Below are 27355 nucleotides of genomic sequence, written 5' to 3' on the forward strand. Positions count from 1 at the left end.
TTTACAGAATTTACAACTGAAGAATAATAGAATAGTCTTTAGAAACAATTTATCTTGAATACAATGAACTCTAACAGTGGTAGAAGTTTTGTACTAAGTAATTAATTTTGCCCCTAAGTTAAAAGCATTTAGTATATCTCACTTAATCATTTTGTATTTATTGGCCTGAATATTCTTCAATGCCATAAAACTATCAACATGGAGGAAGTCTGCTAAAAGTATAATAGTTTACCTATTCCACATTAGTTTACATATAAGAAATTGCATATATTTAAAACATACTGCTATCAGGAAATTAATGTGTATGTAGCAGGAGGTCTTTCCATTGTTCTCTGCCTGTACTCTTGGGCAACGTGGAATAGAGTTGTGTCATGCTGTATCAGGTGTGTCTGTGCAGATGGTGCAGACACTTGCAGTATGTCTGCCTATGCTTTTAGCTGGCTGCATTAGGAAAAAATGCTAGTTCAGAGGCTATGTAACCACATTATTATGATTCTGTGCTTGATTAAAAAACATTGCGTCTAAGCCAAGACTTGCAACCATAGTGGGAGAAATTCACTGAAGATTACAGAACTGTGAGAATAAGGCTTAGGTCATACTGGACTTGATGCAGGATTGAGTTTAATTCTGGAGGATTCTGATGAACTGGTGGCAGCATGACACATCTATTTTAAGTTCACTGTCAGATCTGTATTAGTATTGGCATCGCATTTGGTATCACTTCTTCAAATTGTTCATGTGACATGGTATGCCTACCTAATATTTTTCTGTATTCAGAGATTAGAATAATTAAGAAAGACTAAGGAGTGAAAATTTAAGTGTTTACATTGTTTCAAGAGGTCAGAGAAAAAAAATAAATCCCTCCATGTATGTTAGATTATAACCAGCCTTCCAGTTTGTGAATAGTATTATTGACTATGCCAGACTGCTGTCAACTTTAAATAAGATGTTTTTCTTTTATATGACATTTGTTGTAGTGATGCCAGAGATTACATCAAACACTACAATTTTAGTGCTGAATTACTTCAGCATTTTGAAGTACGTGGTCAAATATTTGAAAAAGATACACTTTTCAAAGTTCTGTAGTGTAAACCTGTGAATATACTTCAGTGAAATCTGCTTTAGACGAATAACGTCTGCCCAGTTTTTTTAACTATATGTTGGTTTAAAGTAGTTGGAGTATTTATGAAGTAATACTTTATTTTTTCATGTTAGAATATTTTTGTAAATGGTCTGATATTCTGTGGATTATGAAATTGTCACACATGGAAAAACAGAAAAGCTACAAAATAGTCTGAGCAGAGAAACATAACAACCAATGTAAAAACCAACATTCAAGTGTAAAAGTTCTACTGAGGCCTGCAGCATTTTCTGTTTTGTGTTTAATTGTGATATGGTAAGCAAATGATTTAAGTGTTAAGAAAATTCTCAAAATCAAGTGAGGATGCCAATGTAAGATTATGTTTTATTTCTGTTTTATTATTGCATTTGGGTACTGTCAGGCACACTCAAAGATTTAAGCTCTGTCTTAAACAGAGAAATGCCTTCTTGAAGTCTGGATCCCTTTCCCCACCCACGACGTGAGGCAGCCCAGTTCTACTTCCATTTCCATCTGAGGAACCATTCTGACGTCTGAAAGATGGGGAAAGGGAACTCCAGGGGTTTCTTCAGCGGTTTCTACTGCCCCTGAGCCTGGAGGGGATAGGTGCCCTCCCCTTCTCCCCCCACCCACGTGGCCCCATGGCCGGCACAGACACAGCACACTGGGCGTGGAGAGGAGGCAAGAGAGAGTTTATTGTTGGGGATGTTACATTTATGGGGTTTAGGAGGATTCACAGAGTAACCAATTAGAAGTCTCAAAGGGCTTACAGGAACACCCAGTCACAGGAAGGGGTTAACAAGGACCAATGAAAAACACCTCAGGACACCTTCCCAGGACATTCCTGAGATAACACTACCATGGGAGGTGTTGGGAAGAAGAAGCATGTGTTTGCAAAGAGACCACCAAAAGCCATTTTAAGACATGTTTAAACAACAGTTTTCCCATATAATGCAGGTTTAGTGCCACATTGAAGTCTGAAACTTTTAACAAAATTTTGCACCCTTGAGAACATTGTGAACACAATAACTTTCAAATTTAGGTGGTTTGGGAACTTCACAGCTCAAATGCATTAACTATGAAGATTTTTTTTTTAGTCGATCCAGTATAGCTGCATTGTATCAAAGTATCCATCTTGGCCGTGTCAATTGCAAAACTTTGTTTTCTTCCACTATTTACAATTTTTTTTCTTTCAATTTCATTAAATAATACTGAGCATTCCCTATTCAGTTTCTTCCTTGCTAAAGTGAATGCTTTTTTCCTCATGTCTCTCTGTCTGCAGAAGAGGACAAAATCCCACCGTAAGCCTGCTTTGATTTTAGTAGTAATCTTAAGCATGTACTCAAAATCTGCTGACATTCAAAAATTAACTGCATTTTAGACTAGGACTGTGTACATAAAAGCTACCAAAGTTCAGAAAACATTTTCTAGAAACTTACAGTTCATACTATTTTACAGATCTGCTCTGCTCTTTCCAATAAGAGTTTTGAAGCTCTAGGAATTACTTCTAAGGTTTTATTATTTATGTTGGCTAAATGAACTAGTAACTGTTCTAGAACTGTTACTTTTTCACTGTAGAAAACTGAAAATCCAGTAATCAGTCCAACCCTGGAAGCTCATTCTGTAAGCCAATCTATTCAGTTGTTCACAGTTGCTAAATATTTCCTGACTCTTACCTTACTTCTTGGCAAACTGTGTCTCTTCAGGATCAGCCAAAGCTATAGCAACAGTAACTGAACATTTCTTGAAGGTGCAAAGAAAACCACAAGTAGAACTAGTTCTGAACAAAAATATATGGGAGAGTATGTTATAAATTCTTTCAAGCATAAAATTATATTGTATAGTCATATACACAGTATATAAAGCTGTAAGAAAATTTTTTCCTGAATTCTAGAAGTGTGTTATTGGCTGTTAATTATAGAAAGTGGCTTTAAGTTCTCCATTTGTCACTTCTGATAGGAATTCCATTTTAACTCCTGATATTTCTTGTTTAATTCATAAGGGATTTGTTTGGTTTGAAACAAACACAGCTTCTGCTTTCAAGATTTCAGTCTCATGAAGATTTTTTTATGTCAGTACTACGTACCTCCATAATTCCAGAAGAATGCAATATAAACTGAATATTGATGAGCTGAAAGTGGAATATAAGGCACAAATACAGGAATCTGGTTTAGGCCTCTTATTTTAATTCACTGAAACCTTCATCATAACTTCTGTCACTCCAAACAAGGAGTTTTTAAGGTTTTTTCAGGTTTTTGTTTTTTCCCTTTGGTATTTAATCTAGCCATGCCATGCATTTCTTGAAATTTCTGTCCAGTAGGTCTTTTATCATATAAAATGTGTCATCAAAGTTGCTAAAGAATGCATTTGAGATACTGAAGAAAATTTGTGGGTCCATCACACTTAAAACATACACAAACCTTGCTAAATAAACTGGAATGTCTTTCATTATAGATATCTTTGTGCACTCTCATTATCTTACCTTGGTTCTGCATGAACTCATGATTACATATGCAAAGTGCATTACAAGAGTTAATGGGATTATTTTTGTGCGGTCCAGCGTATAAGGAATGTTTTGTAATGTAAGGTCTGTGTAAAAATCTTCATGCTTTCTTTTCATCAAGAAAAAACATAAACGAAAATTCTTTCACTGGTCATTGTCAGCACTATAGGCTCTTACTCTTCTCCTAGTGACATTAAACCTTCAAAATCAGCATGTATTTTTCTCTGTGACAGTATGTATTGTTTCTACCCTTCAGAAGATTAGTCTGTTTCTGATAATACTTTCAGCAAACCAAACTCCTTCTTTTTCCAACAAATGTTTTATAAGCAGCTTCATTATCCCTTTCTTAAAAAGGAAAAAAATGTAGATTTTATAATAGATTCTAATTACAAGGACAGTAATCTTGGTTTGTCAAAAAAAGGTTCATGCTGTGGAAAATTTTATGCACACTGTCATACATTTGTGTAAAATTGTACCTTTTCTGTCACACAGTTGGTGGACTTGCTAAGGCAAAGTTACCCCACCTGCAGTGCTAGAAATGGATCTCAGTCATTGAGGGCAATATGTGTATGAGCATAAGCAGTGATTGTGCTTTTCAGGCAACTGAACCAGAATTCATATTCCTTGGTTTCTATAAGGTGGAAGATAAAATTGCGTTTCCAAAATAGAGCCTATCTGATGCAACTTCCGTTGAGTGTTATGCTGTTAAATTTAGCAGGTGCTTTAGGAATTAGGTTAAAACTATCAAGCTTTCTTTTCTGCTTCACTTCATATTAGGGATTGATCCATCCCTAAGCCATCCCTAAACATCATTTCAGTTCAATGCCTTTGGATCAAGTTCTGTCTTTGTTATATTTCTGCAGTGTTGTAGTTACAGACTGACATAATTTGAACTGTTCCTAATTTAAGTGAGGATAAAATAAGCTCTTCTGTATTTTTTTTAAAAATCAGTCTCTTCCTTTCTGGTTTAAAGACCTCAGAATCTCCTCCTTAGTTTCAGGCTATCATTGTTAAACCATGTCCTAAAACCAAAGTCTTATGTTAGATTACACCATTGGGTTTGCATGTGTTCCTCCCTAAAGGAATAATTTCAGGATAGAAGAATCTATCTGAAAGAAAATAAATTACTTAAATGATAAAGTTTTTGTCACAGTAAGATGAGGAGTCTCTTGGTAGTAACTCAAGCTAGCTGAGATAAATAGTAATAGACTTACAAATTCTGTTGAAAGTAGGATGAAATGTATTTTCAATAAGGAAGGTTATCTTTTTCTTTTTTTCTTTTTCCTCACCTTCCTTGCTGATAGAATGTACACAGCAACTTGTTCAAACTAAAGGAGAGATTACACTGTGATGAAATGCTTCGGGGCACAAGTATGCAAGATCCCTGTAACTTAAACTGTCATTTTCTGCATCTTGCAATACCTAAATTTAGTTTAATTGTTATTTCACTTCTGTGTATCCATGTCATGTTTTGTTAATTTTTGTCCAAAAAATCCTTTTTGGTTAAGGAGATTATTACCAAAGTCATGATCCTTATACTTTTGCTGAATCAGCAAACTGGACCTAAATTTGTCAAGCTTCATATGACTGTCAAGTCCATCATACATTGATGTAGTTTCTGGTTTTTTTAACTCTACTGCAAAAGATTTGGAGGGTATCTGGGAAGCCGACTGGGAGATATGAAGTAGTAGGCAGCAATCTGTTTTTACATTTAAAAAGGGTTCTTCCCATTAACAAGAGTCTCCTCTGGACATTTTCTTTTACTTGCTAATTACCACAGTTCATTCAGACACAAAATAATTTTTTTTCAACACGAACTTTTTATGCCTATCAAAAATTGAATATATAATTTATATTTAAAAGTACACTGTGATTTTGAAATTATTGGAGTTTTCAAGTTTCAAAATGTGTAAGAAACCCATTGACTTAGGGGCTTTTGAAAATCCTTCCTGTATAATTGCTTGCTTCTGATATGGAGTAATAGGTTGTAAGACCTCATGGAGAAAGACAAAGTCTTTAAGCCATTTTAATGAAAGATGCAGAAATATGATGCATACAAGTGCACGGCTCTTTTGATTGACTCGTGCTGAAGTTAGTTCAAGTGGATCTGATTATCTTTTGTCTGTCTTATGAAAAGACTTTCCTAGGAGACAGAGAATGAACTTGAGGATTAGAAAAACTCTTGACAAGCAAAGACCGAAGAAACAATAATCTCAAGAGAAGGCTTTAACTGAAATTTAAATTATTTGTATTAACACACATATGAGTGGGATAAAAATACACAAACACACAACTGCAGAGGAATTTCACCCTTTTTGTATGAGAATTGTATTTGAGCTGCACTAGAGTAAATCTTAGTCAAAAGACCTATATGACTAGGGATCCCATTTTCTTAAATTCAACATATGTATATCAAAGTGTAGATTGCAGGTTTAAACGTTTGTAGCCATTTTCATGCATATTCAAGAACACTCTTCTCAGTTCTTTTGCTTGTCATAGGTGGGCAATTCTATTAATCGTAGGGTACTGTTATTCTCTTCAAAGCACCCCTTTTTGTAAATGTCACCTCAAAGGTTGTTTTCTATAAAAAAGCAGATGGTTTTGTAGTTCAAATTAATTATCTAGAGGCTAAATGTTAGTAAAACAAGACAGTATGTTGTTTCCACAACAAGTATGGATACGTGCATTTATGCAAAAAAAGTGTATTGTCTTCACAAGGGGTTGGTCTTGAATTAAGAATGAGATTTTTTATTAGTAGAAGAGATTGTCTAATGGGGAAAAGATGGGGCTGAACCATTATGATTGATAGTTTTACACTGTACTTCTGTTCTTCTCAGTTCATCTGATATAATGCTGCATGAAATTTTATGGCAGATTTGATTTCATTCATCCAGCTGTTTAATCATCCCTAAATGTATATGTATATGCATTTATCTATTTTGGTCATTCTAGAAGATGGCTTTTTCTTTCTTGCTGGTACCTGTAATCCACTGTTCTTCATTATACGCAAAGTATCAACTAGAAAACAGCGAATAAACCATCCGTGAATTGTATTCTGTATGTTTCATTTTTTTCTGATACCTTTTAAATACGATGTAGCAAGGTTAAAATGCTGTTTAAATGCTGTTTAAATGCAACATAGAAAGTAGGATAAAAAGGAAATAATATATTTGCAGAAATATAAAAATACTTTAAATGTAGATACATCATTACAAATTTATTTCCTTTTATTATGAAGTGCCATGTTCATAAACTTCATAGAATACCTCACTCGAGAGAGAAAATTAGTTTGGGATCAGGAGCTTTTTCTATATAGCTGTAAGCAATCATCTGAAAAAAACCTGATACCAAGTTTGATTTAGATTTGCAGTGCATCAGTCTGCATATCCTGAAATTTGTTGAAACAATTTCTCTAAGAATGTTTTCTATTCATCATTTGTAGTGGGCATCTGGAGGCTTTATTCTTCTGCTCATTATCAGGAATAACACTTCTGTAAATACATGTACGTAATGTTCAAGAATACTAAATCAATATGTGAAATGTCCTGATGCTATTCAAGAGGAAGAAAATGTGAAAGGATGGTGTTGTTCATTTTCCCAATTCAGTTTTTGTCCCATTAAATTATTAATTTGTCATGGCAGTGAATATTCTGCAAGAGAAGACAATTTTTAAAAAAAAACAAAAGAGAGTAGCTGTTGACTAGTCTAGATATTAATCTGTTACTAATGGGGTTTTTTTTCTGACTGACAAAATGGACTCTGTTTAAAGTTTAAATGTTACTGGGGTTTTTTCCCTTTTGCAGGATCAAGGTTTTGGTTTGTGACTACTTCAGCCTACAAAACAGGAAAACTGTGAACTTTTCTATAGGCTATATTTGTCTACTGTGTAACAAATAGTCACAAAATATTAATACATATAATAGTTCATCTGCTCCAAGAAAGATCTTCAGAAATGAAGGTCAGCTTGTTAAAGGAATTTCAGCAGTTTTCATCAGAGATTTTATTTCTGTTATCCTGCTTTCCCTGGCTCCATAGTAAAATAAAATTGAAACAAAAATTTCTTTACTTGTCTGCCCAGTACAGTGTTGTGTTTTTCATTTCAGCAAGTAGCAAATCATTCTGCTGCTGAGAAAACAATACAACTGAAGTGTTTTATGGAAGTGTTTTTCTTGGTATTTCAGAAGTCAAAAATTGTCTCCAAAAAGGTACTAAATCATTAAACCAAATTTAATTTGTTTAATCAAATATGTTTCCTTATTCAGAGGAGGAACCTGCTCCAAACAGTGTTGTTGAAGAATACCTTCAGGAGAAGAGAAAATATGAAGACAAGCGAAAGCAGCAGCCAAAGAAAGGAGTTTCTCGTGAAGATCAGGTAATAGTTTGATAGCCTGGGCAAAAAAAATACAGAGAAAGTTCTGAATATGTTTATCTCTTCATTTGTGTAAAAATAAAGTTTTAAAATCTGTTTTTAATTTACCATTCTAAGAATCTTTTTATTTGTAAAATTAAATATTTTAATTACCCAAGTAGAAAGATAAGTGAAGTGTCAATGTGTATTTGAAGCTGCTCCCAGTTTAGTCACTAAAATCTTCCAAGGAAATGCTAGCCATGAAGTGGTATCCTTGATTACATTTGTGAGAGTTTGCATTTCTACCGAGTGCTTTCCTTGGCTCTGCAACTTACCATAAGATAACACTGGGACAGAAGTTTGCATACTTGGCATCTCTTCTAGTTGGGGTTTTTAACATTTTAAATTATGTTTTGAAGAGTACTTCTTGGTGTCATGCAATGAACAGCAATAGTTCATTAGTCTACTGTAAGAAGAGAATGCTTTATGAAATATAGTGAAAATTATGTTTAAAAATTAGTTAGGATTTCTGTAGACTTTAGGATGCAAATATGAGCAATGTAAAGTTTGCTTTACAAAAACTTCTTTTTTTTTCTGAGATAGGAAAGTTTGAAAGTATTAAATATATGAAACTGCCTATGAAGTGGAAATTTCCTTCAACTTAAAATCTATGCAGCATATCAAATACATTGGTTTGTAAGTGCATGTCAGTTTAGCTACAAAGATGTTCCTATTCAAATGTTGAATCGAGAAGAGATTGAAAATTGAGACTTAGTAACTTCAAAGCAGTGTTTGGCAAAACTTGATACATGCAGCAAGCTGATTTAGCTCTAAACTAAGTAGTTTATGGAAACTTTGTACATTCAAAATCCTATTGTCTTTAAATCAAAGAATACTGAAGCTCTGTTGGCAGTGTGGATCAAGGGATATAAAACCATGTCTAATGAATTTATATCAGCCCTGTCCTGAACATCACAGAAAAATGAGATGACAGGGATGTATATTTTAATAGATCTTAATTTTTATTTACATAACCCTACTGGAAACTATTCAACAATAATTAATCAAGTTTATCATCATCTGTTTCACTTGTGGGGTGCCTCTTCTAGTCTTTTGCCCCTTGTAATTGATCCTACAGGACAATACCATTTTCCATCTTCTATGCAACAGTTAAGGAAGAGGGGGAAAGGTATGTTTTCTTAAATTGCTAGTTATTGGAAGTCCGAGCCTTCTAATTCTACAAGGGTCGAATTATAATGTTATTTGATCCACACTATAGAATCTAGTCACTCACTACAAAAATGACTACTAAGATTTCAAAAATATTTCTGTCACCTGCTCAATTCACGGAAATGCTGACACCAGAGAAAATTAGACAAGACATAAGGAATGTGGCTTTTGTTGGTTACAATTTCACGTTAAAAGGATTAGTTTCTTTTCTCCTGGTGGCTTAGGCAGAGATTTGCTGTCTCAGGTGTTGCAAGTGCACTGTTTGTTTGCACTAGTATGGAAAGCTATAGAACTAGAATGATTTGCAAGCCCAAATATCTTCCAAACTTTCCTCTCTTCCATCTTAAACAGAGGATTAGACAGAAAATAAAGAAAATAAGTGCAAAAAATCCCTCAAATCTGTATTTGGCAGTGCTAAAATATGTTTTTGAAAGAATTCAAAACCCAGGAAACTCTTCAAGTTAAGATTGCTCCCAGAAGGAAATTTGATTCCAGTGAACACTTCTGGTATTTCCTATTTCTGTTTTCTATTCTCGTTTAGTTTTTATTCTTTTAAATTTGAAAAACTTGACCAAATAAAACTACACAGCCATAGAGGTGTTTTACAACATAGGTTGCCAACCTATCACCTACAAATCAAATGTAGCGTGCCACATAAATTCAGCACTTATTCCCCGATGCTGTTGTTTCCAGGAGTGTCTCAAATATCAGCAAAAGATAAGCTATGGAGTATACAAATTATTCGTATGTTCTGCCCTTTTTTTGAAGAGCCCTCCTCTCCCATTGCAAGGCTCAGGCATACAATTCTTGTATGATCAAAATCTCATTTCAGATGATCAGAAACAAGAGCTGTGGTATGATCTTCAGATGTCATCTGAGATTTGATGACATCATTGTAACTGAAAGACTGGGCAGTATCAGCTTGAGAATAAAATAGCAAATTTAAATCAGTATGAGCTTTATGTATGCTGCATAAGGACCTGTATCTGCAGTAAAATTCATTGTCAGCAGTGTTAATCAGCTGTTTTATTCTGTAAGTAGACACAAGTTTTTGTTCTTTAAATAGGCATTTTCAATTCACTGGATGTTCTCTTTCATACCTGATGGGCCCACTCCCTGCTTGCTCTTGATGCCTCAGCATTGTTTACCCACTCACATCATGAGTGCTCTCCAGGCAATCTTGTTCCCATGTCCCCCACCGCCTCTCACTCTCTCACTTGCCTTTCTAAAGTTTTTCTTTTGAATTTATAGGAAAGATCACTTTACCATCTTATTGTACTATTTCTCAAAATAATAAAGATGTTGTATAGAACAATATACAACTTCTCTAAAACCATGTGTTTAATTTCAGACACTGGCACTATTGGACCGATTTAAATCAAAATTATCCCAGGCAATTGAAGAAACTCCTGAAAATGAGCTTTCTGAACCTGATGTGGATAATGACGAAGGATGGTGAGATTTTTTGATTTGGATTTCTGTGTTTGCCAATGAAAATCCTACTGCATTAACGTAGTCTCACTGGTAAGCATAAATTTGAGTAGCAGAAAAGACCAAATACAAAGATAACTGCTGCATCAGGAGTTGGCTAAAATTGGTTGGTTTAACATTCTGAAAATAAGGCACGAGAACAGAAGACATACAACTTTTTCTTTTAGAACTCTGTGTTAAAGCTGATAAGTATTTTTAAATGATGGATGAGATGAACTGGCTCATCTGAAGTATGGGGTGACCCCAAGGAAGTGGAGTAGCCCTGAAATCAGTAAAGCACTGCAGAAGTTAATACCTCAAGACTTCCCAGTCAAGGAAGCAACTTTTGTACCCTGTTGTCTCATGTTCATCTTTCATCCAAACCACCCATGTTAGGTAAGCAAGGGGATAAAAATCACTATGATTTGAAGTATGATCCTGAAGTCCTAGGCTGCAAACTGTTAGATCCTTACAAAAAATATCTGCATAAATTGACTGGAAAAAAGGAAAAAAAAATCATAACAAAAATGTTTTGTAAGGATAGGTCATTTCTGTTTGTAAGGCAAGCATTATAGCTGGTCCAACAAAATAGGCTATCTCTGCCTACAACTTTTTCCTTAGTTGTATGCATAAACCATCACAGCTACAGCAAAACTACAGCTAAAATAGCAACTTTAACAAAGTTCTTGACAAGTATTTTAAGACAACCAATATTTCTGTATCTCAGATGACTTAAAATTATTTGATTGTTTCTTCAAACTGTGTTTTCTTCCTTCATTATGTCTTTTTCTATCTCAGACTCTTTGAGGATGAGGGAAAGCATAGAATATAAATTTTGAGATCCTTGGATTTCACTGATATTTTGAGATTCTTCTGAGCTGCTTCTAAGTTCTCCAAGAATTATAGATTAATTATTTCAGTTGGAAGGAACCTACAACAGTCATCTGGTCCAACTGCCTGGCCAACACAGGGCTGACCAAATTAAAGCATTTTATTAAGGTCATTGTCCAAATGCCTCTTGAACATTGACACAATTCCCTCTGGGCCTTCTGCTTTGACATATCTGGTTTTCATATTAGTCTCTAAACAGATGACACTTCATTGCTACTGTGATGGATCTCAGCTAGATTTTGGGGGAAAGTCTTCTTGGTTAAGATTTTAAGCCAACAATGAGTGACTGAGTTCTGCCAGATAATCTCCATCTGCGTCTGCAGCACTCTCTACAGCCTTTGAGAAAATGAAGAATGAACTAATGATCTGACTCTTCCTTATTTGGACTATAAGCAAATAAAGAACAACTAATGATCAAATAGTAGTGAAGACATCTGACAAATCATTAAAAGAAAAGGATAAGCAATAGTTCTCAATATGGAGCCACAGAGAAAAAAATGCCTGGAAGAACTCAGATCAAGCATGTCTTTCTAAGGTACCCAGATGCTGTAAAAATGTGTCTGTCTACTAGTTTGCAGACATTTTTTTCTTACAAGTGCACTTTTGGTGAGCAGATACCATGTTTGTTATGATACTTTGGAATTCTGTAGGGGAAATTAGATTTTGATTGCTGCAGACATATATATAATAATTCTCAAATAGCAATAGAAGTTGCAATAGAATGTCTCAGCAAAGATTCTGGTATTTCATGTTAAAACTTAGTATTATGCATTTCTCTTCAGTCCTCTTCACAACCCTTCCTCAGATGTGTTCTTAGACAGCAAAATCTGGTAATAATTATCAAACACCATACACACTGTTTACAAGAGAGTCATATTTCTTCTTTTTTTCTTGCATGAAAAGTAGAATGCTTCTGAGAAGTGCCCAAATGTCTGCTATGTGCAGAACACTGCTGCTATTCATTTTCTTTAGGACTTAGACTGCTGTACACATATAGTTGCATGCATGTGACACCTGTTCAGGTTGTAGTGACTCTTCATGGTTCTGATGATGATATCCAGTAGTTACAGCTGTAGTCAAATCCAGATTTCAGTCCAGAAGGTGTTGCAGTAACTGCAGATAATGAAAATAATGATGCAGATCCTATGAACAGGACAAAATATTTTCCATAGAGAGAATCCAGGAATCAGAGAAAAAAATTCTGATGCAATCAATTACATACAAAGATTGACTGCTTTTAATTAATCCGTGCAAAATCTCTTTAAATAGGATAAGAGTGATACTTAGTACTCGAAAACATCCTTCCATCAAGTAATTCTGGGAGTTCTGAGTGCTTCTTTCAAGGTGTGAAATCTGAGACTAGATACAGCACTCAGCTAAGCCTTTGTCAGCGTTGAGTGGAAGGATTATTTCATTTGTCATTGTTTCTTTCATGCCTGGTTTCCAATCCTTCCTAAGCCACAAGTTCTTCCCTATTGAATGATTGCCTGACCTAACTCTGTCCCGTGCTCGTGCTGTTGACTGCTCTTATTGGAATTCACCCACTGCACTTTCTGAATTGTATCCTACTTTTCAGACTTCTACTCTTGTTTGTCAAAATCACATGAATTCTAAATACTCCAATTCAAACCTTCATATTATACATTCTGTACAGTTCTGTAATTGTATTCTTCTCCAGTAAAATCTTAAGTGGAAGGGAACTAGCCAACCCTTACCACATTAAACTTTTCACTTTGACATGAGAACATGGCTATCTACTCCTAAAAATAGGGCTCTCCAGCTGAATTTTTACCAACCTTACATGCTTATGAAATGCAAGAGATATTTATCTACACTTTTCCAGATGGAATACTGGTCTTTGGGGAAGGAACAGATTCTCTACTGTAAAAATCCACCTGTCATGTCCTTAACCAAAATTCTGGACTTTCTTATATTCTTTTCTCACTGATCTTTGAAAACAAATGGAGGCTTTCTACAACTGCAAGATTTACTGACATACTGAAGTATATCTAGTGCTATGACAGCTTTTAAGTTGATGGAATTTTCTGTAGTAAAGAAACCACCACTACTTTCCTTCTTGAAAGCTCACCTGCTTGCCAAGTCAATTCAGCATATATCTATGAAGAGTCCCAATTGCTTGTGGAATCTCACAGATAAAATGCACAAAAAGATTCAGGAATCAACTCCAGTACTGTTCTTAAATTTAAAGCTTAATTGTCATTATCAAGTAACTGACAACTCAAAAGGATCAGCACTCCATACCTTTCATGTACATTGTACATGAAACTAGCCAAGTTTACAGTTCCTTATAAGACATGGATTGCAATCGGATATGTCTATCTCGTATTGGCCAGCAGCATGCCTGTAATAAATGTGAATAGAGCCTTCCTTAATCTTCGTTCGTGAAGCCCAGCCATGATAAGACATGGAAGACACGTAGGCTAGCAAATCATGATGGGATTTTTTTGTGGATTGATTGAAAAGATGTGCCTGCCCATTGATTCTCTTCGTAGGACTGGTACTCTTTAATATCTTTATCAATGACACAGACAGTGCAATCAAGTGCACCCTCAGCAAGTTTGCAGACAACATGAAGCTGAGCAGTGCAGTTCACCCCATAGAAGGACAGGATGCTATCTAGTGGGACCTGGACAAGCCTGAGAAATACACCCATGTGGGAATCTCATGGAGTCCAACAAGTCCAAGTGCATAGTGCTGCACTTGGATTGGTGCAATCCCAAACACACGTAGAGACTCTTCACCGAGACTGGGAGAAGAACTCACTGAAAGCAGCCCTGCTGAGAAGGACTTGGGGGCTCCTGTGGATGAAAAGCTGGACATGAGCCAACAGTGTGCACTTACAGCCCACCAAGCCAATGGCATCCTGAGCTGTATCTAAAGAAACGTGACTAGCATCCAGCTCTGGATTCCTCAGCACAGGAAGGATGTGGACCTTTTTGAGCTGGTCCGGAGAAGGAACACAAAAATGACTAGGAGACTGGAATACTTCTTCTGTGAGGAAAGACTGAGAGATTTGGAGTTGTTCAGGATGGAGAAGGCTCTGGAGCAACCTTATTGTGGTAATTATTTAAGTAAATTAAAGGGGAATTAAAAATAAAAATAGGGAGAGTGACATTTTACATGGGCAAATAGCGATAGGATGAGGTGGAATGATTTTAATTAAAAGAGAAGAGATTTAGATTACATGCTAGGAAAAAAATCTTTACTCAGAGGGTAGAGGCACTGGAGCAGGTCACTCAGAGAGGTGGCAGGTGACCCATCCCTGGAAAGGTCAGGTTGGACGGGACTCTGAGCAACCTGATCTAGTTGAAGATGTTACTGCCCGTGACATGGTGTTGGACTAGATGACCTTTAAAGATCCTTTCCAACCCACGCCATTTTATGATAAGAACATTGTATTGGGGCAATATTCTGTTCCTGCTTGAAAAGTATTTCCATGATGGTAATCTGATTTCTGAGAAGCATGGGTTTATGTTATTCCATGAACTTCCATGGACTTCATGGAAGATGCCCAATTCATTCTGCTGGACCTTCAGTATTCAGTATGGAAACTGAAATATTAGCATGCGAAAGCTGTTCTTACCAGATGAACATGATTATGTGAAGTGCATTTAAATTATTGTTGCCACCAGGGAATAAGCCAAAGTTTATATCATCCTCAGTAGAGGGATTTGATCTGTTATTAATCCCATCAAATCACACATCAGGGCTGCAAGTAGACCTCCAGTTGACTTTAGGGTTTGTGTTACAGTGTAGCCCGGTAATTTTTCTTCATTCTGCACCTGGCTAGAAGTTTAGGATTTCTTCTTCAGCATTCAGATCTCATCACTGGCTCTATCTGCTCTCAGGAAGGCACTCTGCAGCCGTTTAGAATTTGACTGTGACTGCCAGCATCCTACATAGTTCATATAATTAATAGCACGTGATGCCAGTGCCTCATAATTGAACTACTGCAGTGTTTCCTGGGTGAAATGTAAGGATGTGAAATACAAAGCTTCTTAATCTTTAGAAGAGATCAACTTCTTTCTTCCCTGTGGAGTGCTGTCACAGCTGTAACTAAGCGACAAATATAAATAAGTCACTTAAGTAATTTTGGAAGTATGTCTAGACTCTGAAACTTACTCTTTATTTGAAATAACATAAATCCATTCAGCTTTCAGGTATTCTGTGGGACAAGAAGGAATGAGTAAAATGGGAATTCGGAATAAGGTGATGGTTTTTCACATAGTTTTTCAGTTTAAAATTCATATGGTTAGTTACCTTTGTTGAGTCTGAACTATTCTAAAAGTTGGCTAATTTGAGGTGTAGGAAAAAAAGGACATTTCTTTAAAAGCGAAGTGAATAAGTCAATGCCTGAAAATACCCTTCAACTTACAGTGAAAAGGTTGTTGTGAAAATTGTGTGACAGCAAAGATCTTCCATCTCAAACAAAAAGGCATATCAAGTCTTGCTTAATGGATTGTTTCATGTGCATGTTGTGTAATTACTAATGTTATCAAGACCATTGTCCTCTAAGTTACTTGTGATAAACCTCAGTTAAGATAGTGAGGATTAAAACCTATTCAAGTGAATTTACTGGCATTATTTACTGATATACACTGTTTAAAATAGTTGCCTCCATGAAAGCTTTAAAAGATATCTTCTTCTTGGTCACAAAATATTATTTTGATTTGCACAGTGATGCTTTACATGGATCAGATCACCTTATAGTAGAAACTAAAGGAAAATGGTCTGGTTTTATTAATTTATTGTTTCTGTGAACAAAAACCTCACTGAAGTTCAATGATAAACATATAAAGTGCAGCCTGATTTATATATGTCAGATACTCCAATCTGTTCCCAGTTGAGAATTTTTGAAAACTGCTGCTGAGACCACTTAAATATTGTGGCAACATTGGGTGCTAATGCTAAGCTCTTTCTGCCAGGACATTAATTGCAGTTTGAGTGTACAATTTTTTACCCAGTTTGTAGAGATAGTTATATTTTTCTCCAGAACAAACGAAAAATAAATCTATGTATTCAGTGAAGGTACTCTCTATCCTGCATCAATAGTTATGCTTTGTATCTTCTTGTAAAAATGTTTTTGTTAATAATAAAAGGAAAACTTCTCTCAGAATATTTAGGGTTGGTTTCAGTGAGAAATCTGGCACAGTTAGAAGTGGAAACACATAATATTTCACTTATTTTGTGTTCTTGCAGTAAAAGACTTTGTAGTAGAGAGAGATTTAAGTCTAAAAAAAGGATCAAGGCACCACTCTTCAATTGGTGTTTTTGAGTATAGGCTAGAATTGATTTGGGCTTGCAACTTTTTTAATGGAAATAGCAATTTCAGAATCAGGTTAATGTTGCAGTTAGCCAGACTGGTTTTACATTGCAATATTTCATTGCTGTTAAAAACTAAATCATGATTCACACTGTTAGTATCCACTCCATTTAAATTTGATAATGTCTTCCACAATTTGTTACCAGGATTTCCTGTTTAATGCAGCATATACTATCGAACTTTGCATGGTGAAATTCTTCAGGATAAACACCTAAAAATATTGGTTGTATTTCTTTTATAAACCTACCTTTATATAAATCTTCTAAAATGCAGGGGTTTTTCTTTGCTATAATACCTCAGATTTAGGATTATGAAATATGGCTTCCTTAAGATTAGCACCAGTCTGCAGATTCAGTTGCAGAAGCTTAACTGTGACAAACACAGTAAACCCCTGAAAACTAAGCTGCAGTCTCTTTCACATGCCGATGCTAGCTTAGGGAACGACAGAAAAAATGCTGATGTAATTTATGCCAGTGAAGCACAAAGATGGATTAAAGCCATGTTTGCTCCCCTCCTCCCATCCAGACTTGAGCCAACGTTCCTCCACTAGTCTGGAAAAACTGGCACTGTATTAGGTCTCTCCTGCTAAGGCCATTGATTTACCTTTTTAAAAAATTGACAAAATACTTACTTGATTTTTACAAAGGGTAAATGAGTGCCAGAGGTCTATATTAGAAACACATTGGAAAGAGGGGTTTCTTTTCTATTTGGCAAAAAAATAAGCATTTGTTTGGGTTTTAGTACTACCACTAACTTTTAAAGGAAGAGAGGAAGAAAAACCCTTCTGCTGTAAATCTTTCCCCCCCGGCCCCAGTTTTCTCCCCACTTTCACCCCTGTACTGCTAGAATGTGGTCAGGTCTTGCTTGATATGTAAATGCTAACCCCTACCCTGCTGTTTCAGCCAGTAATTCATATTAACGAATTGTTCTTCTCCTCAAGTTGTGTATTTATGGCTTCTAGCTGTTCAGCATGCATGAGAAACTCAGAGCATTTAGAGTGGGGGTTTTTGTGTGTTTATTTTTGTTAATTCCTCCATGTCTGAGTTTATTTGGACTAGGCATCTGAGCCTTGACTACTGTTTGACTTAAATTCAGAGATGATCCATGCTTTACTCAAGGGATATCTAGTGTTAGATTTACTGTCTGGAAATCTTACATTTTTTTTATTGCCAGCAAATCTAGTGAAGAATGAAGAAATAATCATCTAAATCTTTATTAGCCTTAGTTAAGCTTCCTGCTTATTGACACACCTTTTCAAGCACCCCAACTTCATCTCATTGAATGACATGTTTAAACAGTAAGGATTTGGACATATTCTGAATGGGGAGAGGGAGGGATAAAATAGAGAGTGTCCAGAGAAGCTGAATGTTTTGAAAATCTGAGTATTTTTGTGCTAGAAATGTTCTCCTCTCCTTTCCCTCTCTTCAGTTGTGTGCTATGGTGATACAATACTGGCTGACTGTGTTAACTTGGGGAGGTGATTTTCTGACTGACTTCAGAGCATCAGATGTTGTACAGGCTATTGCCAGAGACAGGATGCTAGGCTGGATGAATCATTCTGATATGGTGGTTCCCATGTCCTTGTAGTAAATGCTGTGTAAAGTTTTTCTATACTGATGCACTGTCTGGAACAACATCTGGAATTTGCATTCTTCCATACTGCTCTACCAGAAGCAGTTGTCTATTTAAAGTACCATATGCTTGCATTAAACTACTTAACCTTTTTGTGAAGAGGTCAAGGATGTAGTGTTACTATACTGTTTATGTATGTTACACAATATCAACATAAAATAACTGAATTTTTAATAGAAAAATATTTATTGATTTAAAAAAGTAAGTCATCACAGTTTTACATATTTCTAATTCTGATATTATGAGAACTAATCTTCACTAATTTTCCCACAGCTTATCTTTTAATGAGGTGAGCTTTTTCATAGTTAAGTTGATTTTTCCATGTCTTAGAAGGTTACTTATAATTAAATCTTCTTTCAAGAGAAAAAAATGCTTAGTACTGTCTTGAACAATGGAAGTATACAACACCACATTAGCCTTCACCAAGATTAGGTTATGTTGTTGGCTTTTCAAAAACTAATGTCTGTGGGGGTTTTTTTAACCTGGAAATCCCATACAAAGTGAAACTATTAGTTTCTTATAATTTCTGTGGTGATTTTTTTGGAGTAAAACTAAGCTTATAACATTCAAATAGAGTATCTCAAAAAGTATTATGTTAGAAATATCTGTAAAAGTTCTGTTCTGATTTTATGCTGTAGGTTACACAAAAAAAATACAAGCTATCAATTCTTCGGTCTGTGGAGGACCCGCAACTTTCTTGTTATTCTGAGGAGGTTAAAGCCAATTTTTTCATCCTCCAGTACCTGTAATACACAAGTTCAAAGGGCTAGTCAAAGTTAACAGAAGTGTACAGTGTCAGGTTGTATGATATTTTTTAAGCATGTTTTCATCAGTTTTACTTGCTTAGCATTGGGGACATTTTTTCTCCATGCGAGAACAACAGTAAAACATTACCTGCATTGTTGTCATGATTTAACCCCAGCCATCATGCAGCTGCTCACTCCCCCACCAGCAGGATTGGGGAGAGGATCAAAATGGTAAAAGCTGGAAAAGTCATGGGTTAAGATACAGTCAGTTAAACAGGAAAAGCAAAAGCCACACACACACAAGCAAAGAAAAGCAAAGAATTAAATCACTACTTCCCATGGGCAGGCAAGTGTTCAGCCATCCCCAGGAGAGCCAGGCCCCATCACATGTGATGATAACTTGGGAAGACAAACACCATCACTCCAAACATTCCCCCCCTCCTTTTTCTTCCCAGCTTTATGTACTGATCATGATGTCATATGGTCTGGAATATCCCTTTGGTCAGTTTGGGTCACCTGTCCTAGCTGTCTCCTCTCCAGACTCCCATGCTTCCTCGCCAGCTGACAGTATGAAGAGCAGAAAAGGCCTTAGCTCTGTGTAAGTCCTGCTCAGCAATAACAAAACATCACTATACTATCAACACTGTGCTCAGCGCAAATCCAATACACAGACCCATACTAGACACTGTGAATAAAATGAACTCTACCCCAGCCAAACTAGCACAAACAGCTGAAAGCCGAAATATTGTGAGCTAATAGTACTCCATTCATCTGAAAACTAGAAAATACCTCTTTTGAGTCTTGAAATTATTTTCAGTAAAGTACATGGGGGTGGGGTATTTATAGTAATACTAAAACATCCTTTTTCTTTGTTTGTACTCTTGCTCTCTTGCCTTGATTCAAAATATATGCTTGTTGTAATTGTCATTTGACATTTTTCACTCTGTTTACGTTTTGAACAGTCTCCTTCTCTCTGTTTTTGTTTCTCATTCCAATCCTTTTTTTAGTCTTTACCTTCCTCAATTTATTTTTTTGTGGTCTTGTAACTGCCCTTCTGTGTTTCTCAACTCTCTCTCCTATTCCTGTGCCACCCACTACTCTTCTGGGAGTGAAAAGAGTGCCAGTGAGTTCATTTTTCCAGAACAGCTAAAGTTTTTTTCCTTGGGAGAGAGGTCTCCTTTGCTTTGATCTGTGGATTCACTTGTCTGTGTTCAAAAGTTAGTTTCTGTCCACTGCCTAGGTATCTTGAGGGTAATGGAAGGAAAGTGTTACAATGTTTCCTGCCTTAATGATTAATACTTTCAGTTTAACATACTAGTTTACAATACTTGAAGGAAAATTATAGTGCCAAGTAGAGTATAATTTAAGGAAAGCAGTAGTGCTTGAGTTTTTCGCATTGTTTTTCTTTTAAATATGTGATGCATTGTGAAATTGAGAAAAGTAGGAAGCACATTACTTGCAAGCAATATTGAACTTGGAAACAAATGGTAGTATCAGTAGTTATGGTCTATACCGGGCTCCTTTTTTTTAGACAGCCTATACAATGTAAGAAGCAGCACTGAATTTCTTGACATAGGTACTTACTCTTCTGTGTTCGTTTTTAATGTCCTGATGGAAAGAACCAGTAACTCTCAAAAAACTATACTATAACTTGCAAAATTCTGATATTGTAAATGTCATACCAATGTGATTAGTTGTTTTATTTATTTAGTGCAAAAATGTAGGGTATAACACCAACAGTGTTTTATGCAGGCACCTCCAAAGAGCAGGCACCTGCCTAAAACTGCTTAAGAAGTTACTGTCACTCTACCAGAAGCCACTACCATCACAACAGAGTTGGCAGAGCGTAACTTTTGTTCATGCTTGTTGATGATTTACTGCAAAGATCAGCTGCTTAAAAATGCTGATGCAAGTGAGTGCAAGGCTTGCTCTGTAGAGCCACTTGAGCAGAGGAGTTTGAAGGGGCAGGAGGGTAGGTGGTAACAGCCACCAGCCGTATCGGTTTGAAAAACAAGTGTGGACTTAGGCGATATAGCTTTGCAATTTCATTCTGTTAGTATAAAAATCACTGATACTTGAGTGCTTTTATACCTGGTGATTTGAGCTTCATCAGTAGTGCAAAAGCATTGTGTTTTGTTACTGTTGTCAAGGTTCAAAATTATTCAGTTCACTTGTTGCCGCTTTAGTTTCTCCCAGAGGGGGTTCTGGAAAGGCCAAAGCTGCTGGATTACCAGGCTTCTCTTTATGCTACACTTAACATGAGTGCCGCCTGTCAGCAGCTGGCATATGGTTCAGATCCAGTGCATGACTCACACATCTCAAAATGAGAGGGATTACAGTGTATCATTTTCTTACAAGTACTGTCTCACTAGAGGAGTTCAAAAGTTCTGTTTGCTGACCTGAGAGTATCACTAGGCTGTGAGAGCAACTTACCTATGAAATCCCGTGCTGTCTCTGGAACTGTCTTAAATTAATTCAGATATTTCAGTCTAACATTTCAAGACAGTCCATTTTGGGAATACAGAAGAGAACCAACTATTGTATATTCTTTAGTAACACTGAAGGAAAGAAGTGCAGTGCAGCAGAACAGCTGTTCCCGCTTTACATGGGATAGGATCATGGTAAACCTGCAGGATGCTGTCATCTGGTCAGAGTAAAAATCAACCCTCTCCAGCAATACATCCATGCAAAGATTGCTCGTTCTGATTTGCAGCACTCTCTTAATAACAGGTGTTAAGAAAATAATTTTGTAGTTATTTCTACTAAAGAAATACAGCAATTTGCGCACCTAGGTAGTTCAAACCCAGAGTCATCAGTTTTGGCAAACTATTATATTAAAACTAAGTTTTTGCAAAAAATATTAAGCTGCAAAACTTAGGGTTTGTTTTGAGTTCTGCATGGTAGAACTGACTACCTTTCATCCTTTAAATTTTGAAGAAAAGTGTGTTTTAAAGTTAAATGTCTCACTCGTTTAAAATGAGCTGTCAACAGTCAGCACAATAGGTTCCTGAAGACCAGAAATAAGGAGATGAAGTTAGTGCTTTCAGCACAGTGACTGCAGAAATGTGACTAGGCAGCCAGCTCCTTGTTGAACCCAGGAGCATGCAAAAGGCAAGAGAGCTATAAAACAAACAAGGAAAAGTCTCATGAAACCTATATTTGTGGAATTGCAGCCCTTACTCTGCACTTGGAAAATTATGCAAATACAAACTTCTGTTGGAGGAGCTTGAGTAAGATTATTTTAAATTAAAGTAATTAATATAGAAATAATTATTAAACACTTCCCATGTTCCTTAAAAAATAGAACAATTCCAGTTGGTTTTGAAGAACAGTATTCAGTGTGATTTAATATTTACATAGATGCAGAACAGGTCTACCTTTGAAGATGTGTGACTTGCTAAAAATAAACTTAAGTTCATAGCAGGAAAATATTTTTTAAAATCTCCACCACAGTCTGTGTTTATTTTGCTTTACCTATGAGATGCTGCATCTGAAGTTGATTCTGGGAATATCAGAAAGTATCTTAATACTGGCTTATTTTTAATCACAGCTGGGAATGTCTCAGTGAAAAGTTATGCATAAGAGTCAGAGACTATGACTTCTTTCAGCTCTTGGGGAGAAGTAAACATTGCTTCATCTGAATCTAGTGCATCTAATTTGCAAACTACCTGGGACCACAGTATGGTCTGACCCAAGAATTAGAGATGCATTTACTTTTAATTCCTGTTAGTTGTGTCCTGTAAGTTGTATCCTGTGCTATGGCATTCTTGGAAAATTTGAGTTGGTGGAAGAGCTAAGTGTGACTACACTTCTACGTACACTCCTATAACACACTCTAAAACCGTGCACCAAGGGATGACTCCATCTCTTTAGGCCTGTGCTTTCATTCAGACTAGGATAGTGTGATTTGGTACGTGTACTCATCTTTAATAAGTTGAGAAGAATATGACAAATGCAGAAAGCATGTTCACTAAAATAAATTACTTCAGTCCCTCCACTGTGAGACAATGTTTTTATAATTAAACTACAAATATGCAATCATGAGTCACTGTGATGGTACATTATGTTTTTCTGAATTGTAGAGATGACTAAAAAAATAAGTTTGGGTATTAGTAGTGTGTACAGGGTTATAAACTACCCAACTTTTATACACTGGAAATGACTCTTAATTGTTTATGAAACCCCCATGGTCAAGAATCAATTGTAATTAAAATTCTCAATTTTTGTTTTTAGGAATTTTCTAAAGCATTCAAACAGATTTCATATGGTCTATAGCTTTGAATTTTGTCTGGTTTCTTTAATAGTACTTATTATCTACAGTAACTGAGCTGGTACTCCCTCCCTTTCTTTATATGTGGAGATTTGCACTAGAGCTCTCTGAAAACCCTGTTTAACTTAGGGCCTCTTATGTGTTGTAAGGGACCAGTAAAGCAGTATTTCATTAGTCGCAAGACTTCCCTTTTGCAACTCGTTTTTCCTGGATTTTCTATCACAAGGACTGTTGACAAAGACATCTAATGCTGTAAATATTGATATGCTTAAGATTCAGATCAGTATAGCTCTTTAGTTGTCCCAGCAAAGTCAAAGACGTTTTTGAAATTGTTGAAGACCAAATCCAAAGATTAAGTGAGGGTTTTGCCTAGGCTTGTGTGTTTGCCCTGAAAAAATCATTTAATTCTGTTTTGCAGGGTTTTTTTAGAATGAACATACAAACTTTTCTATATATAAAATACATAAATAGATATACAAACACATCACCTCTCTAGGCAACCTACTCTAGTGTTTCACCACACTCATTGTAAAAAATATCTTCCTTAAATCTAGTCTGAACCTACCCTCTTTTGGTTTAAAACCATTACTCCTTATCCCGTCACAACAGGCCCTGCTAAAAAGTCTGTCCTGTAAACTCCATTATGTACTGAAAGTCCACAATAAGTTCTCCTCAGAGCCTTCTCTTCTCCAGGGTGAACAACCCCAACTCTCAGCCTTTCCTCATAAGAGAAGGTGCTTCAGCCCTGTAATCAGCACCTGTGGCCTCCAACAGGTCCATGTGTTCTGGTTGCTGAGGACCCCAGAGCTGGATGCAGAACTCCAGACTCTCACCAGAGCAGAGGGACAGAATCCCCTCCCTCGACCTGCTGCCCACACTGCTTTTGATGCAGCCCAGGACACAGTTGGATTTCTGGGTTGTGAATGCACATTGCTGGGTCATGTTGAGCTTTCAACCAGCACTCCCAAGTCCATCTCAGGAGGACTGCTCTCAATCCCTTCATCCCCCAGCCTGAATTGATTCTGGGGGTTGTCCCAATCCATGTACAAGACCCTGTACTTGGCCTTGTTGAGCCTCCTGTGGTTCATATGGTCCCACTTCTCAGTCGTGTAATTGTGATGTTTTCAGATTACTGGAATTTGCTGAAATGAGGAAATATCTGATGGGGAAAACTACTAATCAACAGGAGAAAAAACATGGAATTGAACAAGGCATTTGTTTAGTCTGGTATTCAAAGCACGATCTGAGCCAAGTTAATGTGGAGCAGCAGGACTTGAAGCATTCCCCTTTTGATCTTTTGTGTGAAACCACTTCAAGTGGTTTCCATGTAAGCTCTTCCCCACTTCTGTAAAACCGTACACTCTGTAGTCCAAAGTGACTAATAGGAAACTTAAGAAACAGTCCCTGTTCCTGGGAAAAATTTGCCATACATTTTGGAAGATATGTTAAATAGAAAAAGACAGGAAAACAGAGTTTAGTATATGAAATAAAATCCAGCAGACACAACTCTATCTGTATTTAGATGTATTTTTCAAAATGGGTCTTTACAAAAGTAGTTACCTTATAATACTTGGGTCTGTTAAGAAAAAAGAAAAAAAAAATAAATTAACAACAAAAGAAACCCAAGTCAGTTCTATTTTGCTATGCCCAAAAATAAATCATAATACTAAAATCTTGCAATGCACATCATAATTACAAATTATAGCTTTCCATTCATTCACTGAGTTTGAGCTATGTTTTGTTTTTGTAGGATGTCACATGTACTTCAGTTTGAAGACAGAAGCAGAAAGGTGAAAGATGCAAGCATGCAGGATGAAGACACTTTTGAGATCTATGATCCACGGAATCCTGTAACTAAGAGGAGAAGAGAAGAAAGCAAGAAGATAATGAGAGAAAAAAAGGAAAGGAGATAAAAGGAGTGTAAAGCTAGCCAGAGCTGCCTTGGAAAGTGACTGCAATAAAGCACTGGCTCTTTTGTAAGCTGATTCTAAAAATATCCCTGGACAAGTGTGAAAAGGAATCTCTCAAGAACCTGTCAGACAGTTTTGAAGCAGAACTATCACTTGTTTCTTAAGTTGTGCGGTCATGTGCTCTCACTGCATTCGTTATCCAGCCTCTCTAAAGGTGTTTAGAGTTATATATTTAATAAAATAGTGACTTGGCTTTTGTCTGTACTTTAATTGCAGTAGTCACCATCATTGTTCAATCAATATATGGTAATCAAAAAGTTTTCAACAAAATTAATGAGAATTTATCTAAGCAAGGGTGAAATTAACACATAGAAACCCCATCTGCAGGGTCTTAAGATTTTCTGAACGTACAATTTTACTAGTTTTTATTTTTTTTTATAAAGACATGTAAATATTGCAACAGTAAACATTGCCTGCCCAAACCACTCTGTCACAGAATTAAGATGATGCACTTTCAGTACTCCTTAGAGTGGTCCCAGCTTTCTTGAAACAAACTGAGTTTAATTTGAGAATTTGGTAATTGTCTCCTTCTTTTGAAATACACATTCCAATACAGATCTCAACTTCCCAATAATATTCCCAATAGTACATTATGGATAGTGTTATTCATTATCCATACCACCTGAACAAAAAGAGAATCTGAATGTGCTGCAGTTGTTGCTTGAACCACTTGTTTGTAGACTTTTCACATATTTTACAACCCTGGATGTTAATATTTTTACAGATAAACGTGAATTTTCATTGCTCCTTCTTTGCAGCAGTTCTGAATCTACAGGAGCATGAATTACCCATATTGGCAATAGCTGAAGAAAAGTGAGCAAAGTCAAAAGAAAGTGCCACCAGAGTAGTGGGTTTGCTGATGTTTTTAGAACAAGTTCAGTAAGTATGGTGTCCTTATCAAGCTGCCACTGCCAAATTTTTTGATAGGGTCTGAGGTGTGAGATACATAAACCTGCATTGATAGGTTAATATGGCCCAAATGTCAGAGGTTAGATTAATACAGACTATTGCTTTAATGCACGGTGCAACTTTTGAGATAAGAAGAAAACTTGGAGGTGTGAAGTGAGTCCCTGTATAAAGCTGTCAGTATCCTCCTCTTAGGCTGAGTGAATTATACTGTGCCATGGTGTAAAGAAGTTAAGAGGGGTTACATTCCTAAACATTTCCATTCACAAATTAGTAAGTCAAAGGTTTTTAATCATTTATTAACTTTCTGTCAGGCTGCTGTTGGCAAAATTGAGAACATCTAGTGTCACATACTGTTACCTCTAATCATTGCTTTGTTTGAGGAGAAAATTTTTAAGCAGTGATTACAGGAAATAGGCATATCAACCCCCCATTTTGATGGGGATGGGAGGAAGGAGGTAAGTGACTCTGTGTGTCTCTGTGTGTGTGTAGGCAGAGGAGGTTGGCATGGGGAAAGTTAGGGCTAGATCTAGAAAGAACTTGGAGCATCAATTCCAGGACACAGTTACCACCCCTGTAATAGAAAAATGTTCTAATTACATATTGTCCCTGTAAGCTTAAGTAGGATGCATGAGTCAATGAATGGGCAAGTTGACTAACACCCTTCTTAGCTGAATCTTTTTGCTGACTACCTGCAGCAACTCTGAGTTGCTGTATTAGAAGATTCGCAGTTTTAAGCACTAGACAAACTCAGAGATGAAAGCTTAACTTGAGGGTTAGGACTCTGCTCAGTAAGAAGAGGTTTGAAAGTCTGGACCTTGCCTATACAGGACAAGAGCAAGAGAATATGCTGACATTTCTTGATCAGTGTGTATTTAAAATCAGATTATCACAGCTAATCAGCTGAAAGTCACTTAGAAATAGGCTAAGGTGTCTAAATTTTATT

The 27355-nt window shown here is 36.3% G+C and overlaps 1 protein-coding gene across 1 annotated transcript in view; it reads left to right on the forward strand.

Moving 5' to 3' along the window:
• The window catches only part of CWC27 (CWC27 spliceosome associated protein homolog), a 103777-nt gene extending 78064 nt beyond the window's left edge, over positions 1 to 25713 (forward strand). The window contains exons 12-14 of the mRNA XM_027635353.1: positions 7865 to 7974; positions 10532 to 10635; positions 25284 to 25713. Coding sequence (XP_027491154.1) covers positions 7865 to 7974; positions 10532 to 10635; positions 25284 to 25446 — 377 coding nt within the window. The 3' untranslated portion in view covers positions 25447 to 25713. The remainder of the gene's footprint in view (positions 1 to 7864; positions 7975 to 10531; positions 10636 to 25283) is intronic.
• The last annotated feature ends 1642 nt before the right edge of the window (positions 25714 to 27355 follow it).

The sequence above is a fragment of the Corapipo altera genome, unplaced genomic scaffold, assembly GCF_003945725.1.
Source record: "Corapipo altera isolate COAL_440 unplaced genomic scaffold, ASM394572v1 61411, whole genome shotgun sequence".
In the NCBI taxonomy this organism is placed as follows: domain Eukaryota; kingdom Metazoa; phylum Chordata; class Aves; order Passeriformes; family Pipridae; genus Corapipo; species Corapipo altera.